Genomic DNA, 25978 nt, shown 5'->3' on the forward strand with positions numbered 1-25978 from the left:
AAACGCCTTACTAAAGTCCATATACACCACATCTACTGCTTTCCCCTTGTCCATCTCCTTAGTCACCTTCTCAAAGAATTCAATAAGGTTTGTGAGGCACGACCTGCCCTTCACAAAACCATGCTGACTATCCTTGATCACATTATTCCTATCCAGATGTTCATAAATCCTATCCCTTACAATTCTCTCTAAGATTTTGCCCACAACAGAAGTGAGACTCACCGGGCCTATAGTTACTAGGTTATCCCTACTCCCCTTCTTGAACAAGGGAACCACATTTGCTAGCCTCCAATCTTCTGGCACTACTCCTGTAGACAACGAGGACATAAAAATCAAGGCCAATGGCTCCTTAGAGTAAGGAGTTGTAAATAAGTAATAATTCTGCTATACTTAAAGTTTTAAAATAGCTATTGGCCTCTCATTTTCAGATTACTGCGCAGGATAAATATGTTGCTGGCTTAAATTAAGCAGGCAGGTTTGCCCGTGTTGTAATACTTAGTTTTTCAGGCCATAGAGATGTACAGCATGAAAGCAGACCCTTCGGTCCAACCCAGTCTAGTCCCACCTGCCAGCACCCGGCCCATATCCCTCCAAACCCTTCCTATTCATAATACCCATCCAAATGCCTCTTAAATGTTGCAATTGTACCAGCCTCCACTACATCCTCTGGCAGCTCATTCCATACGCGTACCATTCTCTGTGTGAAAGTGTTATCCCTGTAGGTCTCTTTTATATCTTTCCCGTCTCTCCCTAAACCTATGCCCTCTAGTTCTGGACTCCTCGACCCCAGGGGAAAGACTTTGCCTATTTACCCTATGCATGCCCCTCATGATTTTGTAAACCTCTATAAGGTCACCCCTCAGCCTCTGCTTCAGGGAAAACAGCCATAACCTGTTCAGCCTCTCCCTATAGATCAAATCCTCCAACCCAGGCAACATCCTTGTAAATCCTTTCTGAACTCTTTCAAGTTTCACAACATCTTTCCGATAGGAAGGAGACCAGAATTACACACAATATTCCAACAGTAGCCTAACCAATGTCCTGTACAGCCGCAACATGACATCCCAATTCCTGTACTCCATACTCTGACCAATAAAAGAGAGCATACTAAACGCCGCCTTCACTATCCTATCTACCTGTGACTCCACTTTCAAGGAGCTGTGAACCTGCACTCCAAGGTCTCTTTTTTTGAGCAACACTCCCTAGGACCTTACCATCAAGTGTACAGGTCCTGCTAAGATTTGCTTTCCCAAAATGCAGCACCTCACATTTATCCGAATTAAACTCCGTCTGCCACCTCTCAGCCCATTGGCCCATCTGGTCCAGATCCTGTCGTAATCTGAGGTAACCATCTTCACTGTCCATTACACCTGCAAACTTATGAACTGTACCTCTTATGCTTGCATCAAAGTCATTTACATAAATGACAAAAAGGAGAGGACCCAGCACCGATCCTTGTGGCACTCCACTGGTCACAGGCCTCCAGTCTGAAAAACAACCCTCTGCCACCACCCTCTGTCTTCTACCTTTGTGCCAGTTTGGTATCCAAATGGCTAGTTCTCCCTGTATTCCATGAGATCTAACCTTGCTAATCAGTCTCCCATGGGGAACCTTGCCGAACGCCTTACTGAAGTCCAGATAGATCACATCTACTGCTCTGCCCTCATCATTCGTCTTTGTTACTTCCTCAATAAACTCAATCAAGTTTGTGAGCCATGATTTCCCCCACACAGTCATGTTGACTATCCCTAATCAGTCCTTGCCTTTCCAAATACATGTACATCCTGTCTCTCTGGATTCCCTCCAACAAGTTGTCCACCACTGATGTCAGGCTCACTGGTCTATAGTTCCCTGGCATGTCCTTACCACCCTTCTTAAACAGTGGCACCATGTTTGCCAACCTCCAGTCTTCCAGCATCTCACCTGTGACTATTGGTGATACAAATATCTTAGCAAGAGGCCCAGCAATCACTTCTCTAGCTTCCTGCAGAGTTCTCAGGTACACCTGATCAGGTCCTGGGGATTTATCCACCTTTACCTGTTTCAAGACATCCAGCACTTCCTCCTCTGTAATATGGACATTTTGCAAGATGTCACCATCTTGCATATCCTTTCCACAGTAAATACTGATGCAAAGTACTCATTTAGTATCTCTCCCATTTTCTGCAGCTCCACACAAAGGCCGCCTTGCTGATCTTTGAGGGGCCCTAGTCTCTCCCTGGTTACCCTTCTGTCCTTAATGTATTTGTAAAAACTCTTTGGATTCTCCTTAATTCTATTTGCCAAAGCTATCTCATGTCCCTGTTTCTGCCCTCCTGATTTCCCTCAAGTATACTCCTACTTCCTTTATACTCTAAGGATTCACCGATCTATCCTGTCTGTTCCTTGTATATGCCTCCTTTTTCTTAACCAAACCCTCAATTTCTTTAGTCATCCAGCATTCCCTATACCTACCAACCTTCCCTTTCACCCTGACAGGAATATACTTTCTCTGGATTCTTGTTATCTCATTTCTGAATGATTCCCATTTTCCAGCAGTCCCTTTACCTGCGAACATCTGCCTCCAATCACCTTTCGAAAGTTCTTGCCTAATACCGTTAAAATTGGCCTTTCTCTAATTTAGAACTTCATCTTTTAGATCTCTGGTCCATCCTTTTCCATCATGGTCGCTGGCCCCAAAGTGCTCCCCGACTGACACCTCAGTCACCTGCCCTGCCTTATGTAATTTCTGAATTTTTTTTTCCCCAAAGGTAGGTGGACTGGATCTAAGTCTCTGTTTATTGGTTGAGTTCTGGTTAGAGTGCCATGCTTCTGATCATGCGTGTCTTTGCTTTGCCTGTCCTAGGATGTGTGTTGTCCCAGTCAAAGTGGTGTCTTTCTTTGTACTTAATGTTAAAAGATTAATGTCCAGAAAGAGTACAAATTAATATTTTAATAAAGGGTTAAACTGCACTGACTTTGGGTGGGGATGTGAAAGAATGTGGACGACTAGCCATTTTAATTTACACTTTTTTTTTAGACATTACTCCCCTGCTCTTGTCAAGTTTAAATTATCAATTTAATCTCTTCCATTCAGAAATGCTTTCTGCCCAGAGTTATATAGCACCTGTATTGTCTCGGCATTTCTGGGTTAGGAAATGGACTGCATAACAGTTCCCTCAGATTAGGACATAATGCAAATGCTAATCTCAGAGCATGATCTCATCCTGCCATTGTACCAGGGCTAACGAAGTGACGGGGGTTGTCTTGAGTGGCATGTGACTGTGGGGGAGTGGCCAGAGTATCAGTAAGCATTGCAACTGACCTGTATAAAGGAGTCATGATTTGGAGATGCCGGTGTTGGACTGGAATGTACAAAGTTAAAAATCACAACACCAGGTTATAGTCCAACAGGTTTAATTGGAAGCACACTAGCTTTCGGAGCGAAGCTCCTTCAGGTGATTGTGGAGGGCTCGATCATAACACAGAATTTATAGCAAAAATTTGCAGTGTGATGTGACTGAAATCATACATTGAAGATTTGATTGTCTGTTAAGCCTTTCATCTGTTAGAACAGATTTCTTCTGTAAGAAGGCTTAACAGACAATCAATTCTTCAATGTATAATTTCAGTTACATCACACTGCAAATTTTTGCTATAAATTCTGTTACGATCGAGCCCTCCACAATCACCTGATGAAGGAGCGTCGCTCCGAAAGCTAGTGTGCTTCCAATTAAACCTGTTGGACTATAACCTGGTGTTGTGATTTTTAACTTTGTATAAAGGAGATGTTTTCTTTGAGTGCCTCACTTTGACCTGAATTCACATGCCTGGGAAGAGGGTCAAAGGGGGTCACCTACTTGTACTGTACTGTGCTTAATAAATTTGGTTGCTTGTTCACAGATGGTGTGTTACAGTTGCATAGTGTGTAAAGAACCTTGGGAGTTAAAGAATTTAACATTTATGGAAATTTAGTGATAGTGGGTTGTGTCCTTGGTGGCTAGTTTGGTGTTCATGTGTCCTGGTGGCTAGTTTCCTGCTTGTTTGTCAAATGTAACGTTTTTTTATTTTGCAGTTCTTGCATGATATTTTGTAAGTAACGTTGGTTTTGCTGGTAGTATCTAATGGATCCTTTAGGTTTGTTAGTTGCTGTTGAAGTGTTTTGGTAGACTTGTTGGCTACCATGATGCCAAGGGGTCTGAGTAGTCTAAAATTCATTTGATGCCTTTTGTAAGGTAATGTGGCAATAGTTTTGGTTGTGTTGTCTGCTTGTTTGGGTTTGTTTGAGGAATTGGCTTTGCATGGGACAACACACTTCCTAGGACAGAGGAAACAAAAACACGGCCGAACCTCTTTCGAGGCTTGGCATTCTAACCAGAACTCAATCAATAAACACCGACTTGGATACCATCTACCTTCCCTTCTGGGGGAAAGAAAGTGGGAAATGACATCACCCACCTTAAGAAATCAAGGCCTATAAATAGAGGGGTGGGACATACCAGTGTTTCACCGGAGACTCACTGATGTTACCTAGTCATGGTGACAAAACGTCTGAAAATAAACCTTCCAGCTCAGTGAGTTGACTTCATACTGGGAGGTGTAAAGTACTCATTTAACCTTCTCTCAAATCCTTCAGCTTCATGCACTGATTGCCCCCTTTGTCCTTAATAATCTTTTTTTAAAAATCTGGTTATTCTTTCAGCTTTTATCATACTTGTAGAATATCTTGCTTTTTCCCAAATCTTGCCTGTCAGCTGCTTCTCATGACCTGCTTTGCTCTCCCACTTGCTTTATCAAGCTTGCCCCTCTACCACATGTTTTTTACTCCTGTTGTACCTGTTATAGATCTCACTTCCCTGTCCAGTCCTAAGTATTCCAAGATGTGGTTTTCTGGCATTGTTGTTTCTACATCTTGCCCAAAAGTGTATTAATTCATTAGCCAAGGGGATGAGGTAGTCTGAAGGCTTCCTCACCCATATTTAACTTGATGGTGAGATTTCCGAAACAAAAACAAATTGCTGGAAAAACTCAGCAGATCTGGCAGCATCTGTGAAATCAAACTTAATGTTTCGGGTCCAGCAATCCTTGAACAGAGGATGAGACAAGCCATGCGACTTCATGGATGCCAGACCACATGCTGAAGACACCCAGGGCAACTCCCTTCTGACCACTGCACATTGTCTATCTGTCTTCCTGCTGGTGAGACAGGACCTCACCAAAGGCAGTGATATCACTACCCGTGGGATCATACCTTTTTACAGGCAGTATCAAGCTGTTGCTTGACTAGTGTGTGAAATTGTTCTGAAAATATGTCGCTGGAAAAGCACAACAGGTCAGGCAGCATCCAAGGAGCAGGAGAATCGACATTTCGGGCATGAGCCCTTCAGGAAATTGCTCTTCCAGTTTTGGTCCAAGTTTCAGATGTTTCCTAGGTGAACTTTGCAGGGTTGACAACTGTGCTAGGGCTCTGATTTCATTCTTTTTGGGACTTTTTTTTTTGTTTCTTAGAACTGAGTGGCTTGCTAGGCCATCTGAGCTGAAGACATCAGTGAGCCTAGAATCCGATGTAGGCTAGACAATTAAGGATATTAGTGCATCAGATAGGTTTTAGATTTTTTAAATGAAATTTCAGAATTTGGAACGATTAGCCAAATATTTGTCAGTAGTTAACACACTTTCATTTTTTAAGAGGAAAGTTCTAAGGAAATGCATTCATGTTTTGTAATTAGGGTCTCCGCTTGGTTGAATGGTAACTTTGCCTTGCAAATCTATGTCAACAGTGTGGGTTCAATTCCTGCACTTGCTGAGTTTACCATGAAGAACTCTCCTTCTCAACATCTCTCCTAACCTGAGGCATGAGGACCCTCCAGTGAACCATCTGAGAGCAGCGCTGTGGTCAAGGAAGACTATGGTGACTTTTTAAAAAGTAGGTATCAAACTTTCAGAAAGAGAGAATTATTGGTAACCAGATGCACTTCATTTCGAATTGCTAAAATTGAAATAGAGCAGACTTTGGGCCAATTTTCAAACTTTAACAGTACAATTAGGAGTTTTGTTCCACATTGAATTATAGCATGACGGCATTTATACTTCCAGTGCTGAGCCAGTAGGGTTTGCTATTGTATGTTTAGTCCCAACTAGAATTATGGCTTGCATATCCATTTTTAGATTCAAACAGTGAAACTGGTATAGATCAACTCATTTGTCATTGTGTGCAGTCTGAGTACAGAATCAGTATTAATGACAGTATGTCTCGGTAGAAATTGTATTCATTCTTTATTTCCATTTAGAATTTGTTGAAAACCACTAACACCGCTAAAGCAATGTCAAACTATCAACTTTTGTAGCAGCAATCCCTTATGAAATCCTCCTTCTCTAAATGCACCACACCCAAATACTACCTTACTTTAATAAATTATCTAATGGCTTGAGGTCATAATGACATTAAATTGCATATTGCCTTTGTCAATTCTGTTTTTTAAAGTCTTTGTGAAAAGCTTTGAGCTATTGAGGTGATATGTGACAGCTTAAAAACAAATATTTTATTCATGGAGCTGCAGTAATTGATATGGAATATCTTCAGCCACAGTATGATGTACTAAAATTAAAAATGCTGATCAATTGCTTTCTTTGCTGTCCTATTTCAGGTTGCAAGTACATTGAGGCAAGTATTTATAGTTGAGTTTAGTGTGAAGTCCTGTGACCAGTGGGAGTAAATTCCAATGTTATGACTATCTTGGATGGAGTAGAGATTTGTGATGGAGACTTCAATTGGAATATCTGTATGCAGGGTATGAAAAAGCATTTATGCTCCACTTAGTAATATGATCCAACACCCTGTATACTAGGATCTAAAATCCTTCTGTTAACCAGCATGGGTCCTGCAGTTGAGCAGTTTTCAGTTACATTGAGAATCGAAGATACTTTCTGAGCAACAAGATTTAAGAGGAGACCTGAGCCAACTCCTGGGTGTTATTAGAAGTATTGATCAGATCATTTTGTGAAAAGGTATACCTATTGGGCAGCACGTTTCTTTTTATCTAGGTTGCAATTTTACACGACTGAAATGCAGTGTCAAGATACGTAAGACCAGCAACTTTTTTAAAAAAAAAATGGAATTCATAGCCTTTCCTTAAAAGGAGTAGTTTAGATAATTGAAAAATGAAAATTCGCCCTGCAAGAGACAAAATTAGTAGTTCTTGCAGGGAATTAGCATTGACATACTAAGCTAAATGCCTTGTTTATCTGTCAGTCGACTGTGGCCGTTGATTTAAATTTTGAGCAAAATCAAGTTACAATTTAAAAAATGGATTGAGCAAGGCATGCGATTTATTGTGGTTGTTTTTACATAGTGCATTTATACAAGGCATCGGCTTGAGGAAGATAGCTACAATGAAATATAAGCTTAATCTTGCTGAATGTTCCTTGAGGTTAGTTCAGTCAATTAGCCAAAGAATGATAGCTATTAGGGACGTGGCTTAGGGATGGACATGACTGGCAGCTTAATGTTCTAGGATTCAAATGCTGTCGGAAGAATAGAAAGGGGTGGGGTGGGAGCTTGCAAGAGTAGTGTTTTTTTAAGGGATAGCATTACAGCTGTATTAGACAATATTCCTGGGAATTTATCCAAGGAAGTTATTTGGGTAGAACTGAAATAGGAAAGGGATGATCACCTTATTGGGATTGCATTATATACACACACATTCCCCCCCCCCCTCCATCGTCAGGAGGAAATTGAGAAATCCGTTATCTCAAAGAATAGTGTGGTTATGGTGGGGGATTTAACTTTCCAAACATAGACTGGGACTGCCATTGAGTTTAAGGTTTAGATGGAGAGGAATTTGTTAAATGTGTACAGGAAAATTTTCTCATTCAGTATGTGGATATACCACCTGGAGGAATAAGGCAGGGCAGGTGACTGAGGTCAGTGGGGGGAAACCCACTGCAGTAACCATAATTCTATCAGTTTAAAAATAGTGATGAGAAGGATAGACTGGATCAAAAAGTTGAAGTTCTAAATTGGGGGAAGACCAATTTTGATAGTATTAAGCAGAACTTCCAAAAGTTGATTTGGGGGTGGATTTTTACAGGTAAAGGGATGGCTGGAAAGTGGGAACCCTTCAGAAATGAGGGAAGAGTCTCCAGAGACAGTATATTTCGGTTAGGGTGAAAGGCAAGGCTTGTGGGTGCGGGAAATGCTGGATGACTAGAGAGATTGAGGGTTTGGTTAAGCAAAAGAAGGCATATACGTCATATATAGACAGGATAGATCAAGTGAATCCTTAGAGTATAAAGGCAGTAGGAGTATACTTAAGAGGGAAATCAGGAGAGCAAAAGGGGTCATGAGAGCTTTGGCAAATAGGGTTGAGGAGAATCCAAAGGGATTTTGTAAATATATAAAGGACAAAAGGGTAACTAGGGAGAGAATATGGCTCCTCAAAGATCATCAAGGCAGCCTATATGTGGAACTGAAGTAGATGGAGATACTAAAGTATTTTTGCGTCAGTGTTTAGAGTGGAAAAGGACGTGGAAGATATAGAAAGTGGAGAAATATGAGGACATCTCAATGTCTGTATTTCAGAGGAGGTGGTGCTAGATGGTCTTAATGCATTAAGTTGGTAAAACCCCGGGACCTGATCAGGTGTACTCTAGAACTCTCTGGGAAGCAAGGGAAGTGATTGCTGGGGCTATTGTTGAGATATTCAATAGTCACAGGTGAGGTGCCTGAGGATGAGAGAGCGCTTTTTCAGCACCCACAGGGAGTGGTGGAGCTTGGTACAATTGCAGCTTTAAAAAGGCATGTGGCAACTGAGTCAATAAAATGCAGAACTGAAAAATCACATCAGGTCAAGCAGTATTATAGGGGCAAGAAAGTCGATGTTTTGCTTCCGGACCCTTGTGGACTGGGGAGGGAATGGGAGCTTAGAAATGGTGGGGAGTGGCCTGTGGGAAAGGTAGTGATATGTGGATGCAGGTGGGGCTAATATGATTGGTCAGGTGGGAAGGGTGGATCGGATAGGTGAGGAGGAAGATGGACAAGTTAGATCTGGTCAAGGAGGTGGGGAGGAGAGCGAAGGCTGGCCATGGGATGAGGTTGGGAGTGGGGAGATCTTGAAACTGGTGAACGGTATGTTCAGGCCATTAGGCTATATGCTTCTGAGGTGGATTGAGGTGTTCCTCCAGTTTGCGTGTGGCCTTATTTTGGCAGTGGAGGAGGCCCAGGTTGGACATCTCACCAAGAGTGGAAGGAGTTGAAATGGCTGGTTGGAACCTACTGATTCTCTGCGAACTGGTCCTAAAGTCTGTGCTTTGTCTCTGTAGTTTGGATTCCATCAGGGGCAATGGATGCAGTAGACCAAGTTGGGAGAGGTGCAGGTGGATCTCTCAGATTTGAAATGATTGTTTGGGGCATTAAGGCAGCATCTAGGGAACAGGAGAATCGACGTTTCGGGCATTAGCCCTTCTTCAGGAACACTGTTATGGTTGGGGGGAGGGGTTTTGAGGGCAGATGTGTGGGAAATGGAGGAAATGTAGTTGCTGGCATTATTAATCACCGGAGAGGGGAAATTAAGATATTTGAAGTAGAAGGGCATCTGTGATATCCTGGAGTAGAATCCCTCATCAGAGGACCACATGAGGTGGAGTTGGAGGAATTGGAAGTGAGAGATCCCATTTTTGCAGGAGGGTGGGTGAGAGGAAATATAGTGGAGGTAGCTGTGTATGAGTCAGGTTTGAAATGATGCCAGTGCTGAGTCACTTGAGATAGAGACTGAGGGGCCCAGGAAGGGGCTGGAAGTGTGGATGAAGTTGATGAATTATTTGAGCTCCTCGTGGGAGCGTGAGGCAGTGTTGATGCAGTCAGTGTAGTGGAGGAAAAGGTGAAGGATGGCACTGGTATAGCTGTGGAAGAGGGACTATTCCACATATTCTTCGAAGAAGCAGGCATGACTTGGACCCATGTGGATGCCCAAACCCACCCCTTTGGTCTGGTCTGTAGGAAGTATGAGGAGTCCAGGAGAAATTGGTGAGGAACGTTCCGCCAAGTGAATGTGTAGGAGGGGAACTACTTTGGGCCTGTGGGAGAGGAAGAGACTGAGTGAGTGCTTTTAGGCCCTCATGGGGGAATACAGGTGTAGAGACATTGCATGTCCATTGTGAAGATAATGTATTGGGGGCCAGGATGAAGCCTTGGAGAAGTGGAGGATGTGGGTTGTGTCCCAGAAGTTGGTGGGGAGTTCCTGGACCAAAGGGGAGCAGAGGAAGTCGAGATAAGAGAAGATGACTTCCAGGTGGGGCAGGAGGAGGCAGAGACAGCCAGGTTGACAGCTGGTTGTTTACGATGATCAGACTCATTGGATTCACTTTTGATTTTGGCAGCATCAGTCTATTGGAGGATGCAAATCTTTCTCTTGGAGGTATGGGATGATACAGTTGGAAGAAATTTGGAGGCCCCGTTACGTATGAGAGGGTGTTTTGGTGGGTTGTGGGGGGATGAAATACTTAATGCAAGGGAACTGAACTAATATTGGCTAAAATCTATAGAAGTTTATAAAATCATGAGGAGGGGCATTGGATAGTCAATATCTTTTTTTTCAGGTAGGGGAGTCCAAAAGAGAATAAATGATGAAATGGTGGATGTGGATACCATTTTTGAGGGTTGTATTGTCCTGAACATTGCCAAGCTTTGTGTTTGAGCATTCTGAGCTGTCATGCATTTTTATTTTGCAACATTCACACCACCTCCTGTATACATCATATTTGCCACTGTCACACATTCTCTCTCTTCCCCCCCCCCCCCCAATCAAAGTGGAGAACATTGTTAAAATCAAGTGGTATCATGTCTAGGATTTTGTGACTTTAAGCACTTGCATGATGCAGAAAAAATTTGCAAGGTGGATACTGCATATGCATATATTACAGAAAGATGAGGTTGTGAATGAACTAATTAAATCCTAAGAAATCTATTTTCCAAGATGGGAGGAAAATGTGTAAGTAGGATGCTCTGTCATATAATGGTCTTTCATATAATGAGTCACAGAGGATTTCATCACAGATGAACTGCTTGGAGAATTGGAAACTGGTTACCACCACTTTGTTTAAGCATAACCAGGAACTGTTAATTTTGAACTGATTTTTGGTTTTATGTAAGTAGACATAAATGGATACCGAGTTAAAGGAGATGCTGGATGGTCTCAAAGGTGATCTTAAGAGGAGATGGTGTGGACAAAGTAACGTTTAGGAAAGAAATCCCTGATTGTGGCTATCATCATCATAGAGATGTACAGCATGGAAACAGACCCTTCGGTCCAACCTGTCCATGCCGACCAGATATCCCAATCCAATCTAGTCCCACCTGCCAGCACCTGGCCCATATCCCTCCAAACCCTTCCTATTAATGTACCTATCCAGATGCCTTTTAGATGTTACAATTGTACTAGGCTCCACCACTTCCTCTGGCAGCTCATTCCATACATGTACCACCCTCTGCATGAAAACCTTGCCCCTTGGGTCTCTTTTATATCTTTCCCCTCTTTCCCCCTAAACTTCAGTTGTACAATAAAAGGATCAGTGTTTTGGGTTCTTTTTTAAAAAAGAAACTAAAATAGACAATAAGGTCACTGAAGCCTACTTTTCATTCATAATTTAGAAAATGTATTTGGGTTTCAACTCCATGCACACTTTCCATTGTCCCTTTTAATTTCCTGAAAGATACACAACTGCATCTTCTCAATTGTTTATTAGGCTTCCCAGCTGTAACACCTGAATCTACCCAGTGAAGCTCCTTTTAAGATCATTTTTCTCAGTGATTATCACCTCATTCTCCATGGCATTGAACCAATGTAATTAACTTCATCCCAGGAACCAGTCGATCATAAGATGGAGGAGCAAAGGTAAGCCATTATTCAACCCAGAGTCTGCTCTGCCAGTCAGTGACATTGTAGCTGATCTAATAATTCTCAACTCCACGTTCCTAACTTTTTTCCCTATCACCATTTGATTCCTTTACTCATTGAAAATCTTTGTCTATCTCAGTCTTGAATATACTTAACCCAGTGCTCTGCTTGAATAAATTCCACAGATTTGCTACCTTAACAAATTCCTCCTTGTGTCTTAAACGGGTGGTCCCCTTTGTTCTGAGAATTTCCTTGTTTTTCTCTTGGGAGTGTGTAGAACAGCATTCGCATCAACCCTCAAGTCCCCTAAAAATCTTTGAGTGCTTCATTCTTCTAAATTCCACTGAGTACAGGCCCAAACTGTTTCCTCGGATGAAGGTCCTTCTATGCACTGGATCGACCTAGTGAATCATCTTTGAATTGTCTCCGATGCCAGGATACATTTTCTTCTATAAGGGGACCAAACTGTTCACAATATTCAAAGTGTGGTCTAACTAATGCCTTATGCAGTTTTTATCAAAAGTTCTCTATTTTAAAAGCAAAAGTATAAAAATAAAGGTTACCATTCCTATTATTTGCTGAATGAGGATGATAGCTTTTTGTGATTTACACACCGACCCCTGAATCGCTGTGCTGCAGTTTTCTGTAATCTATCTGCCAAAGTGCATAATCAATCTCAGCAGGTCTGGCAGCATCTATAAGGAGAGAAAAGAACTGACATTTCAAGTCTAACTGACCCTTTGTCAAAGCTTAAAAAGGAGAAATAGGGAGGTATTTGAGGTATGAATACCTCCCTATTTCATTTTTTTTTTAGCTTTGACAAAGGGTCAGTTAGACTCAAAACGTCAGCTCTTTTCTCTCCTTACAGATGCTGCCAGACTTGCTGAGATTTTCCAGCACTTTCTTTTTTGAGTTTAAGATTCCAGCATCTGCAGTAATTAGCTTTTATGCATTTTCCCACTTTATATTCAATGTATGGAGATGAGTGGATTTTTGCCCATTGATTTAATCCCTCCAGATTCTTTTTTTTGTCATTCTCACTAATTGCTCTCACACTTTTTAAACTTGTAGCCATGATGATAGTGACTAATTGTGGGCCCTGCACTTTAAAATTTTGTGTTGGACATGGGTGTTACTGGCTGACCAGCATTTATTGAACTACAATCCTGTGCTGGAGGTAAACCCACAATGCCCATGGGGTGGGAATTCCAGTTTTGGATTACCATCTGAAAATATTCCCTTTATCCCAACTGTCTTCTATTTGTTGACCAGTCCTATATCCATGCCAACATGTTACTGTCAACTCCTTGGGTTTTTACACTGTGAAGTAGCCTGACGCATAAGAAGCATTACACCTGAAACGTTGACTTCTCCACCATCGGATGCTGCTTGGCTTGTTGTGTTCTTTCATCATCTTTGTCTACCTTGGATTCCACCATCTGCAGTTTTTTTTGTCTGTAACTAAATGATGCATGGTGCCTCAAAGTCCACATATATGTTACATCCATTGCTCCCCCTTGTCTACTTTGCTGTTTCTACTTCATGGATGTAGGTTTGTTTCAGATGTTTCATCACCATACTAGGTAACCTCTTCCGTGAGCCTCTGAATGAAGCACTGGTGGTGTAGCCCGCTTCCTAGGGTTGGTGATGCCACTTCCTGTGGTGACATTTCCTGTTTTTCTGTGGGTAGTAAATGAGATCCAAGTCCGTGTGTGTTGGAGTTCTGGTTGGAATGCTATGCTTCTAGGAATTCTGGTTCATGTCTATTTGGCTTGTCCTAGGATGGATGCGTTATCCCAGTCAAAGTGGTGTCCTTCCTCCTCTGTATGTAAGGGTGCTAGTTATAGTGAGTCATGTCTTTTTGTGGCTACTTGATGATCATGTATCCTGATGGCTAGTTTTCTGCCTGTCTGTCCAATGTAATTTTGCTTGTTATCTGTATAGGGTCTTAAAGTTAATTAGCTGCTGTTTTAGTGTGTTGGTGGGTTTGTGGGTTACCATGATGCCAAGAAGTCTGAATAGTGTGGCAGTAATTTGAGATGGAAATTGAAACATCAGAAATGACTGCCAAACTATTCAGGCCCCTTGGCATCACGGTAACCCACAAACCCACCAACACACTCTAGTTAATTAGCTGCTGTTTTAGTGTGTTGGTGGGTTTGTGGGTTACCGTGATGCCAAGGGGCCTGAATAGTTTGGCAGTCATTTCTGATGTTTCAATTTCCATCTCCAAATTACTGCCAGACAATTCGGACTCCTTGGCATCATGGTAGTCCACAAACCCACCAACACACTATAAAACAGCAGCTAATGAACTTGAAAGACCTTATACAGACAACAAGCAAAACTAATGTCATCTACAAAATACCGTGCAAATATTATAACAAACACCTGCATTGGACAAACAGACAGCTCACCACCAGAATGCATGAACATCAACTAGCCACAAAAAGATATGACCCTTTCTCACCTAGTATCCTTCCATACAGATGAGAAAAACACCACTTTGGGACAACACGTCCATCCTAGGACAAGCCATATAGATACTGACACAAGGATTCCTAAAGGCATGGCATTCCAACCAGAACTCTATCAACAAAGACATTGGCTCGGATCCCATTAATACCCCCGAGAAACAGGAAATGACATCACTAACCCTAGGAAACTCAAGCATATACTGTGGGAGGAAACCCACGCAGACACAGAAAATGTGCAAACTCCACACATTCTCCCTGTGTCTGTGTGGGTTTCCTCTGGGTGCTCCGGTTTCCTCCCACAGTCCAAAGATGTGCAGGTCCGGTGAATTGGCCATGCTAAATTGCCCATAGTGTTAGGTGCACCAGTTAGAATGGGCCGAGGTGGGTTACTCTTCGGAGGGTCGGTGTGGACCTGTTGGGCCGAAGGGCCTGTTTCCACTCTAAGGAATCTGATCTAATATAAATAGAAAGCGGGTTACACCACCAGTACTTCATTCGGAGGCTCACTGAAGATGTTACCTAATATGGTGATGAAATATCTGAAAACTAACTTTTCAGCTCAGTGAGCAAACCTACATCGGGAACCTCAACCTGAGCTACAAATCTTCTCAAACACGTTTCTACTTAATATTATAATTTTTGTCAGGCATGATTTTCCCTTCATGAAGCCATGGTCTCTGTCTTTCCTAAATGCTCAGCTGTTACAGCTTTAAAATGGATTGTAACATTTTTCCCAAAGACTGTTGAGCTCACTGGCCTGTATTTACCTGTGTTTTTTTTAATCTCCCTCACTGTTTGTATTGGTAGGTTCCCAATCCTCTGGGACTTGTCCAAGAATCTTTGGATTTATGGAAGATTTAATACCAGTTCATCCACTAACTCTCTGCTACCTCAAATCCTTGGATGCAACCCAAAAGACATTATCACTTTTAGATCCCTATACTTTAGGGTAGCTGTTGTATTTACTGTTGTCTTTTCTGCTTAAACCCTTTCCCGGTCCACACAAACTCAGCCCTCGTTCCTTTGTAATTCTGTTTAATCTAGTGAACCAATGGAGATGGTTAAAATAACTAGACTGACTCCAAGTATGTAAACCAAAACAGTGCACTGTATTCAAAGTTTGATCTTGCAAAACTTAAGTACAAATGCAGGCACACCTTTTTTTATTCTTGTACAGTCATCTCCTTGCAATAAAGGGAAATGTTTGTTTTTTTTTTGCTTGTTTGCTGTTTTTTCCATGCTAAGTTTTCCATGTATGCCTAAATCAGTGTCCCTCTGATAATCGGTGTCTACTGAAAGATCACTTGTTGTTATTCACGTTGGTAGGAAGAATACATCTGCCAGTGATACTCCATTTGCTATTTTGACCGTTTTTTAAACTATCTGGCTTTCTGTCTGACAGCTTGCATTTCAACCTACATTTTTGTATCATCAAACTTGAATGAAAGAGAAGGGGGAAATCATGGACTGAATTCTTTCAGTAGAGTTTGAAGGTAGCAGTGGCCCTTGCTGCATTTCACTGGATCCAGGCTGCCAATTTTGAAAATTCCCTATTATAAGCAAAGAAATAGTGAGACTGAGTGTCAAGGAGGTGTGAGGATAAAGTTATTTAGCTATGACTGGGCATATCTGTTAATCATGCTAACATTTGATCTGCTGTATTCACCTTTTTAGTCATTTTTAGAAATCTCTAACATTATCTTAAACTGCTTCTCCAAAAATTAAATGGAAGCAGAAATTCAATAAAGGTTACAAATCTGCAATGCACCACTTCATTGTGACTCATTAGCACAGCTTGTTCTGTGTGCTCACTTAATGAGCCATGTGAACTGTAAACACCCCAGGATATTCCCGCAACTCAAGCATATTAATTCCAGTGCACTTTATAAAGGGAATGCAGAAATGTCAAGTAAACTGAGACAATGGTTTTTAGATTTAGATTAGATTACTTTGGCCCAAGTCCACACCGGCCCGCCGAAGCGCAACCCACCCAGACCCATTCCCCTAGATCTAAAACAGTAATACCATAGCTATAAGTAAACTACACAGTTCACAAAATACAGTTGTATTGTCACACATCTGAGAAATATGTAAACCTGAAGACCCCAAAATACAGACTCCATATTAAGGGTAAGATGGGGAGTATAGCTTGTTGGAAACTTGGTAAGTCTGGGGAGGTGAAAGCCATTAATCTTAATGGAGGTCTTTCCCAAACCATTGGCCAAATGGGTAGTCTGACTATTGAACAGGGGTGCAGGCAAGGCATGAGGTTTCCTTGCAAGTTGCAGAGAAGGACTTCTGTCCCTCTTGAGTTAACAGGAAGTGTGGCAAATAAATATTTCAACATGACGATATCAGTAAGTCTGGCTGTTACACTCACATCTTTAGAAGATGTTTGTCATGTAACAATATGATTTGTGTATTTTGAAACAACCTGCCTCCTTTCTGTAGGTGTCCTGCTTATTTCTCCAACTGGGAATAGTACAAGGATATTTCAGGAAGAGAAATTGGGGCTAACTAATAGCTGTGTCTTTAAATAATGCATCCCTGCCTCATTTCTACCATATAGAGGAGCAGAATGAAAATCGGGGCTATTGGTCAAACCTTTCTACTGAAATAAGTGTTTTAATGTACGTACTTTAATAAGCAAATTGTTAAGCAACTGCATCCTGGGGAATAATTTAACTCTCCAATCAGTAACTTCATGGTGTGGAATATCCTTCTCTCCTAGTTTTAAGTCAGGGGATTGATCCCAGTTTGAGTGCAAGACAGCATGCCAGGAGCAGCAGCAGGCATACATTTTTTTTTTTAAAAAAAGTCTGATATCTTGAAGTTGCAAAACAAAACTACATTTATGCCATATTGAAGAGACTATATGTAGTATATAGCGATGAAGGAAGTAAAACCTACTTGGAAACAATTTACTGGTTGTGACTTGATGAAATTTTAAAGTAGAACCTCGTAGTTGGTCAGTCAGAAATAGTGAGACTGAGAGTCAAGCAGGTGTGAGGATAAAGTTATTTAGCTATGACTTTGAGATTCATAGATGTTGGGTATATTCTATTTCTGTGGATGAGAACAAGGTGTGCAGGATGAATGAGCCCTCAGATCATGCACTGTGTGCAGAATGCTGTTCAAGTGGGGAAACTGAACGTGATCTTGAAAGGAGATGGCATTGCCGGTGAGAAAAGCATCTTTCCTTGTGTTCTGGATGTTGCTATATATCTAGTGTTGAGGATGTCTTTTCTCTTCACCTTTTTAGAAGAACCTGGAATGGGTAGGGTAGAATCTCATTATCATTCACATGAGAGCCACGACCCAAATAGAACTAGAAAAGATGCTCTGGGGGTTTGAGGAATTGAGGTCTGAACTAAAATGCAGAATGTTGAGGTAACTAGCTCTTGACTGTGACCCAAGTTGTGCATAAACTAGTACAGGGTCAGACAGGTTTGAGAATGTGAAACAGAACTTGAAGACTAGTGTGTGAAACAAGATGTTGATTTTGGCATTATAGCGTGAGTATTCAAGAAAGAATGACCAGGCAAAGTTCTGCTCTGGTAAGTTGTAAAACTTGGGCTGCAGATGAGGCCTTAACCTTTATCAGGGATTGGGAAGACTAAGAGTTCGGATGAAAAACAACTTAGAAATACGAAGCAAAGTAGAAACAACAGTGCTGCAGTATGTTCTAGGTCTCAATGGGTGAAAACGCTAACATTTGTTCTAACTCTGAACAAAATCTTTATTTGCAAAATATAATGCCCTTTTTAATGAACTTGGTATTCTGCAAAGATGGGTAATTGAATTTTCTCACAGCATTGTCATGTGAAATTACTGTGCAACCACCTAAATGGGTTCCTACAGTAGGTTTAGATTTAAGGAAAGCAGATATGGGTTAGGGGGTAGACGATTAAGGAGAAGAAGCACATTTCCTCCCTCTGGTCTGTTCTTGGAAACAACATACAAGGTAGCTAAGAAAGGTCTAAAATCTGGAAATCCAGCTAACTTTGCTTTAACTGGAACCTTATGAAACAGCACTCTTGATAAAAAGACACATTTTATATACCTGAAATACAAATTTTATTATATGATCTCCAATGTTTGTATAGTCCGTTGAGCATGTGAATGAGAAGGCTCTTGTAAGGTTTTTTCTTTTAAACCATTATTTTTGATTTTATGCTGTAAATCGAAATGTAATGCAGGGGGTATACACATTTTATTACTTAGTGTGATTTTTCATTGATTGTGACTACTTGATCAACTAAAAAATTGATTAGCACAATCCTGGCTCTTTTTGGTGTCTTAAAGGTTTGCCATACTAAAGTGATCCTTTTAAACCAGAAACAGCCAAACAATGAGTAGGTGTCATTGTTTCACTGAAAAAAATATTTGGAAAACTACATAAGCTACGACCGTGACGATCAGAGAAAGCAAGAGTTTGTTCAAATGTCTTGCTGTTGATAATATCAAGTGGTGAAAGCTGTTCTGGAAAGCACTGCTGATCTACATTATGAATAAAGAGCAGTATATTGTGGAACTGTGGTTACATAATGCCATAATGATGAATGAGTGTTTGGACTATGATGAATGTGAATGTTTGGACTTCTGAGAGACAAAGTTTTGTAAGCATATGCTTAATTTATCATGTTTTGGGTTTGAGAAATTTTACTGTACCAAACCTGTTCATTTTCACTGGGGACAGTTTGGGAGTCCCCTTTCCAGGCAACTGGTTCCTATGCACAGTATGTCAGCTCTACACAAGATTATAGCAAGAAAATTAGACACTTAATGCACAAAACCTTAATCCACTTGATCACAGGAGGCTCCCAACAGATTTAAAAAACTGCTGTGGTGTACCAGTTCAAGGGATGCACCAGAAAGCTGAAAAATGTAGACCATAGTAACTACTGGGGGGGAGAGGGGGAAGATGCTAGAATCTGTTGGATGAAGAAATGGGTGATTTAGAGCCTAACCTGACAAAACAGTCAACACTTTAAAAGTATTCAATCATGGGATGGGGGTATTGCTGACTAGGCTAGTATTTGTTCCTTTTTAAAGTTGGTGGTTAGCAGCGACCATGGGCTGCTCCAGTCTTTGATGTAGATAGACCTATAAACATAACAGATGACAACAGGGAACCAATCAACAAGGACCGCAAACTCAAACTACTGGACCTGTGCTTGATTGTCATATCAGCAGCCAAATATAAACAAGTTAGCAGGACACCATGGGCTCACTTATCTCTCTGCTCATTAGCAGAAGCAGTGATGCAATGACTGGAACAAAGAACCCTCCCACAAATTTGGCCCCAACTTTGGATCAGGTATGCAGATGACACTTTGTTCTTTTATTACAAAAAAAAATCAAGAGTGCACACTGGATTATCAACACCATGGTGAGTTTTGAGATGATTTGTAGCTCCGGTTGAGGTTCTGGATGTAAATTTGTTCTGAGCTGGAAGGTTCACTTTCAGATGTTTCATCACCAAATTAGGCAACACCTTCTGTGAACCTTTTGAAGTACTGGTGTTATGGCCTGCTCTCTATTTGTATTGAGGTTTCCTTGGGCTGGTGATGAAATTTCCTGTTCTTTATCTGAGGGTGATAGATGGGATCTAAATTTGATGTGTTTGTTGATGGAGATAGATTGCTATGATTCTAGGAATTCTTGTATGTCAGTTTGGCTTGTCCTAGGATGAGGAGAAAGTGAGGTCTGCAGATGCTGGAGATCAGAGCTGGAAATGGGTGTGTTGTCGCAGTCAAAGTGGTGTCCTTCCTTCTCTGTATATAAGGATACTAGTGAGTGGGCCAGGTAGCCCACAAACCCACCAAAACAGCACCTACTGAACTTGACTGTATACAGCCAACAAGCAAAACTGATGTAACTTACAACACACCTTGCAAGCACTGTAACAAACACTACACTGGACAAACAGGCAGAAAGTTAGCCACCAGGATACATGAGTATCAAATAGCCACAAAGACATGACCCACTGTCATAGTATCTTTACATACAGCTAAGGAAGGACACCACTTCGACTGGGATAACACATCCATCCTAGGAGAAGCCAAACCAACACGCACGAGAATTCCTGGAAGCATGGCATTCCAGCCAGAACACTGTCAACAAAACCGATTTGGATCCCTTTTATCACCCTACAGAGGTAAGGACAGGAAATGGCTCAGCCATAGGAAATGACCCCTCCAGTCCAAGGGAATGCAAGACCAGTAGAAAACAGGCTATAACACCAGTGCTTCACTGGCAGTTCACTGGTTTATGTTAACTAATATGATGAAACTTCTGAAAATGAATCTTCCAGCTCTGAGCAAACTTAAGTCCATCAACACTCTGCTCACAAGAATAAAATGTATGAGAGGAGGAAATTAACAACCAACTCCCATTCCGAGATGTGAAGGGAGAAAGAACAGAATGGGGAATGCACAACAAAAGTGTAGAAAATCCATACACAGATCCTGCATTATAATCAGCAGCACCCAAACATGAGAAGCTGCATTAAGATCCTGTTCAAAAGGGCTACAATACTGCAGCACTCTTAGTTGAAGAAAAGAACACCTGTACGAAGTCTTTGTCAACAATGGAAATCTCACCTTCATCCATAGATGCCTGGCAGACAGTCAATGCGATGTGGACATGTTACAACCTAACACACTAATTACTCTACCTTCTTTAAATGTCTCTGAACTGACAGCTAGACTTCTCTGACCACTTTGATTCATGACAGCACATAAATGGACAGCCACGCTCCGTCTACTCGCCAGAACAAAAGACCCAATACCCTGTACCGGACAAATGTGTATAAGATTCCATGCAAGGACTAGGATTTTGACCCAGTGATACTGAAGGAACCATACACTTATAATTCAAGACTGGCTTGGATGGATCTTTTGAGGGTTTTCCCATCTTACTGCTATTCTTGACCGTCTGGATGATAGTGGTCCTGAGTTTGGAAGGTGCTGTCTAAGGAACCAGTGAGCCTGTAAAAACTAGAAGCAGGAGTATGCAATTCAGTCCTCAAGCGAGTTCTGATTTTTAAGAATTTTTGTGGAACTACCAAATCCAGTGAGTGTTCTTTTTTCAATTGTTCTCCACCATTCATGACTGGATGTGGCAAGACTGCAAAGTTTTGATCTGATCTTATGGTTGTGGGATCACTTAGCATAAACTGCAAGTGACAGACATTACTGTTTTGGCATGCAAGTTTTCCAGTTTGGGACTTTTTTGTTTAAAAGCCCAGTTGATATCTCATTTTTTACATATGCCATCCTGCATTCTTTTTTCTATTTTTTTTCTATTTTTATTTCCTTTCCCAGGTCAATAAGGATCTGTTATCAATGATAATGTCGCAGGAGAAGGCATACCTGGTCTCAGGAGATCCACAACAGCCTCCTTATCCACATAACGAGATGTCATACGGAAATGACCAATATCCGCAACAGCCTCCACCATATGGACAGCCTGTTTTCCCGCAAGCTGCGTTTGGGCAGCCCCCTTTTCAACAGGCTGGATTTGGACAGCCAGCTTTTCCGCCAGCTGGTTACGTGCAGCCTCCTTATCCTCAGTCTGCCTATGGACAGCCTGGCTTTCCACAAGGATCATATGGAGAGCCACCACAGGCATTTCCACAAGGAGCATTCCAGCAGCCACCCATGCCTCCACCTCCAATGATGCACTCAAATGGTAAGTAATTTCTAATCTACTTCAAATGTCTTATCCTTTTTTTTAAAATAGGGATTCTTGACAATGAATGGAAATCTTATGTGGTTGTGTGACTTCTGTCTTTTTTTTAAAATTCTTCATGTTGGATTGACTGAGAGGAAAGGTGAGGCTGACTGGGAACTTAGCTTGTTCTGCCATTCCTTAAGATCATTGCTAATCTTCTCCCTCTTATTTTCCCTCACATTTTTATATCCCTTTAAATAATCAGAAATCTCATGATTTGATCGTGATGCCTTGAGGCTGAGGGCATGGCTAAGCAGCTAAAATGAGAAACTACACTGACGAATCCCAAAAGTGTTGTTACAATCACAGTAAAAAAGGGAAGTACAGAAACTGGACAGGATGAAAATTAGCTCAGGAGGAGGTTACCCTCCAATGTTTTCAAGAAAAATCTTTGGAAGTTGAGGGATGAGTTCCTAGAAGTTGCAGAGCTTCCAGTCATCATCCACTAATTCTCCTGGGATTTGAGGTTGGACAGTTGCAACTGAATACAGAAACTTGGTGACAGCAATTTCAGCAGTATGGAATAATTTAGATTCTGACTGGTGCAAAATTAATCATCACTAGAAAGCCGTGGATTGATAAATGACACTCCGGATGGATTTTGCAACAGTATGTAAAGGGTTTAGAAACAGTGAGAAATCCTTGAAAGTAGTAAGATATGTTGATAAAGGTGTTGAGAAGCATATGACATATTTTGGCTTTACAAAGAGTACAGGAGCAAGAATGTTAGGCCAAACCTGCAGTCTGGTTAGGTTTCGGCTGCGATATTGTTCTCCTCTGGACAAGAGGAGAAAGTGAGGTCTGCAGATGCTGGAGATCAGAGCTGGAAATGTGTTGCTGGAAAAGCGCAGCAGGTCAGGCAGCATCCAGGGAACAGGAGAATCGACGTTTCGGGCATAAGCCCTTCTTCAGGAAGCCCTGAAGAAGGGCTTATGCCCGAAACGTCGATTCTCCTGTTTCCTGGATGCTGCCTGACCTGCTGCGCTTTTCCAGCAACACATTTCCTATTCTGGACAAGACCCTTTTTACCAGGGGTTTTGAAATTTATTAAGTTCAGGCATGATTCCTAGTACAGAGGGATGGTGTTATGAGCAAAGGCTTTTATTTTCATTAATGGGATGAAGGTGTCACTGGCTAAGCCAGCATTTATTGCCCAACCCTAATTGTCTGGAGGGCAGTTAAGAATCAGCCACGCTGTTGTGGGTCTGGAGTCACATGTAGGCCAGATCAGGTAAGGATGGCAGTTTCCTTCCCTAATGGAAGTTATTGACCCAGATGGGGTTTTCCAAAAATTGACAATGGTTATTTAGTGAATTCACATGCCACAATCCGTCATGGCAGATTCAAACCTAGTGTAGATTAGAGTGGTGCTGGAAAAGCACAGCAGGTCAGGCAGCATCTGAGGAGCAGGATCTGTAGTCCTCACTTTTTTTTTATGCCTACGCTTCAAACCCAGGTCCCCAGAATATTACTTGGGTCTCTGGATTAACAGTCCAGTGTTAAGACCACTAGGCTGTCTCTTTCCTGCCCCCACCGTAAACCGATTGGAATCTACTCACTGGAGTTTAGAAGAATGAGAGGTGATCTCGTTGAAAAAATAGAATTCTTAATGGGTTTGACAGGGTAAATGCTGAGGATGTTGTCCCTCCTGGATGAGTCTAGGACCAGAAGGCATAGTTTCAGAATAAAAGGATATCAACTTAAGATTGAGATAAGGAACTTCTTGAGGGTTGAGTGTAATTGGAGCAAGTTGCCACAGTGCTGTAGAGATAGACCCCAATTGTATATTTAAGGCTGATCAGTAGAAGAGTTATGGGGCAAGGGCAGGAAGGTGGATGTGAAGAGTGTTGAATCAGCCATGATCCTATTGAATGGTGGAGCAGGCTTGATGGGCTGAATGGCTTAGTTCTGTACCTATTTCTGATGATCTTTTTTTATCATGCAAGTCATGACGTAGAATGTATGCAGTACCTGAGAATTGTGGAAGTAGATTCACAACTTATCGAAAGGAAGTTTTAGTTTTCAAATACTTCAGAAGATGTAAGCTCGCCTGGCTATGGGGAAACAAGGGAATGAAGTGAATTGGATAGCTGTTGTGACGCGATTAGATTAGGATATCTGTCGGCATGGGCAAGTTGGACAGAACTGTATTTTGTGCTGTGCATCTGTCTGTCTGTCCCTACACCACTCCAGACACTTACAGGTAATCTGAAGTGCCATGCTAGGCCATTTCATGTAGGTTCAAGATTAAACAAAAAGGGAACTTTCATTGCTAATATTTGAAGAGCGTAGAAAAAAAAATGGAATTTTGAACTTGATTTACTCTGATCTCAAAACAGGTTAAGGAAAATTGGTGAAGTTAGAGGAAAGAAAGCAGGAAATGTTTAATCTGTCTTCCTGACATTGCTGACTCTATTCTTTTCCTTTGCTTACTACTTTTTCTTTTCCTTCCACACTGAAGAGGTGCAGAAAGGGGGAACTGGCACGTATCTATCTCTGGTGTAGTGCCTGAGTCTTAGAGCTAGGCCCAGATCTGGCAGGAGCTGGGCATACACAGAGGTGAATGAGGCTGCCAATCCCTGATCACCCACTGTTTTTGCATGTGTATGTGTGTGCATGCGCATACGTCTGGTAGGTTGGTGATTTGCATTATGATGTATGGGAGATCAACTGCCTTTCCAGGCTGGAGGTAAAGTGGTGTGCAGTGTGGGGCCGGAGGGGAAAACTTTTATGGGTGTTGGGTGAGTTGATGGGGAACAGTGCCCAGTGTGGCACACTAGTGTAAATACTGGAACAGCAACCCTAGCTGCTTCGTCAATACTCTCCCTTGACTTGAATAATAAACTTTAATTTTCTTCAGAGTAAAAATGATTTTGACAGAAACTTCTATACTGTTGAGAACATTATATAAATGAATCAAGAGACCATAAAACATTAGAAGTGGAAATTAGGCCATTAAGCCCATTGAGTCTGCTTTCCATTGTCATGCCTGATAAATTTCTCGCCCATGTTAGGTTAGGTTACTTAGTGTGGAAACAGGCCCGTCGGTCCAACAAGTCCACACCGGCCCTCTGAAGAGCAACCCACTCAGACCCATTCCCTTACATTTACCCCTTCACCTAACAACACTGTGGGCAATTTAGAATGGCCAATTCACCTAACCTGCACACTTTTGTACTGTGGGAGGAACCTGGAGGAAATCCACACAGACATGGGGAGAATGTGCAAACTCCTCACTTGCCTGAGGTGGGAATTGAACCCGGGTCTCTGGCGCTGTGAGGTAGCAGTGCTAACTGCTGTGCCACCGTGCCACCCTCACTTTCTCCCTGTGACCCTTGATCTCATTGATAGTCAAGAACCTAATTTATCTCCGTCTTAAATATCCTCAATGGCCTGACCTCCACAGTCTTCTGTGTGGCAATAAATTCCAAAGATTCACCACACTCTGGCTGAAGAAGCTTCTCTTTATCTCTATTATAATATGCCTTTCCTTTTACTTTAAGGCAGTGCCCTTATGTCCCAGTCTCTCCTACCAATGGAAACATTTTCCCCCCATTTACTTCATCCAGGCTATTCAGTATTTTGTTTCAATTAGATTCCCCCTCACCCTTCTAAACTCTGAGTATAGACTTGGAGTCCTCCGACATTCCTCATATGTTAAGCTTTTCATTCTTGGGACATTTCTTGTGAACCACCTCTGAACGTGCACCAAGGCCAGTATGTCCTGAGATATGGGCACAATACACTCTGACCAGATCCTTTTGAGTAGATTGGCTGTGCTTTTCCAGCACCACTCTAGTCAGGCAGCATCTGAGGTGCAGGAAAATCGATTTTTTGGGCAAAAAAGGCTGTGCTTTTCCAGCACCACTCTGATTTCCAGCATCTACAGTT

The 25978-nt window shown here is 41.8% G+C and overlaps 1 protein-coding gene across 4 annotated transcripts in view; it reads left to right on the top strand.

The window, feature by feature from the left end:
- grinaa (glutamate receptor, ionotropic, N-methyl D-aspartate-associated protein 1a (glutamate binding)) overlaps positions 1-25978 on the top strand; it is a 95735-nt gene that overhangs the window by 35234 nt on the left and 34523 nt on the right. For 3 of the 4 annotated variants that reach the window (XM_043690909.1, XM_043690908.1, XM_043690911.1), the window contains one exon: positions 21679-22045. In XM_043690909.1, coding sequence (XP_043546844.1) covers positions 21700-22045 — 346 coding nt within the window. In that variant the 5' untranslated portion in view covers positions 21679-21699. Of the gene's footprint in view, positions 1-5767; positions 5906-21678; positions 22046-25978 lie in introns of those variants that run through there. The other variant, XM_043690910.1, reaches the window with a different exon arrangement.

The sequence above is a fragment of the Chiloscyllium plagiosum genome, chromosome 5 (genome assembly GCF_004010195.1).
Source record: "Chiloscyllium plagiosum isolate BGI_BamShark_2017 chromosome 5, ASM401019v2, whole genome shotgun sequence".
Lineage (NCBI taxonomy): Eukaryota > Metazoa > Chordata > Chondrichthyes > Orectolobiformes > Hemiscylliidae > Chiloscyllium > Chiloscyllium plagiosum.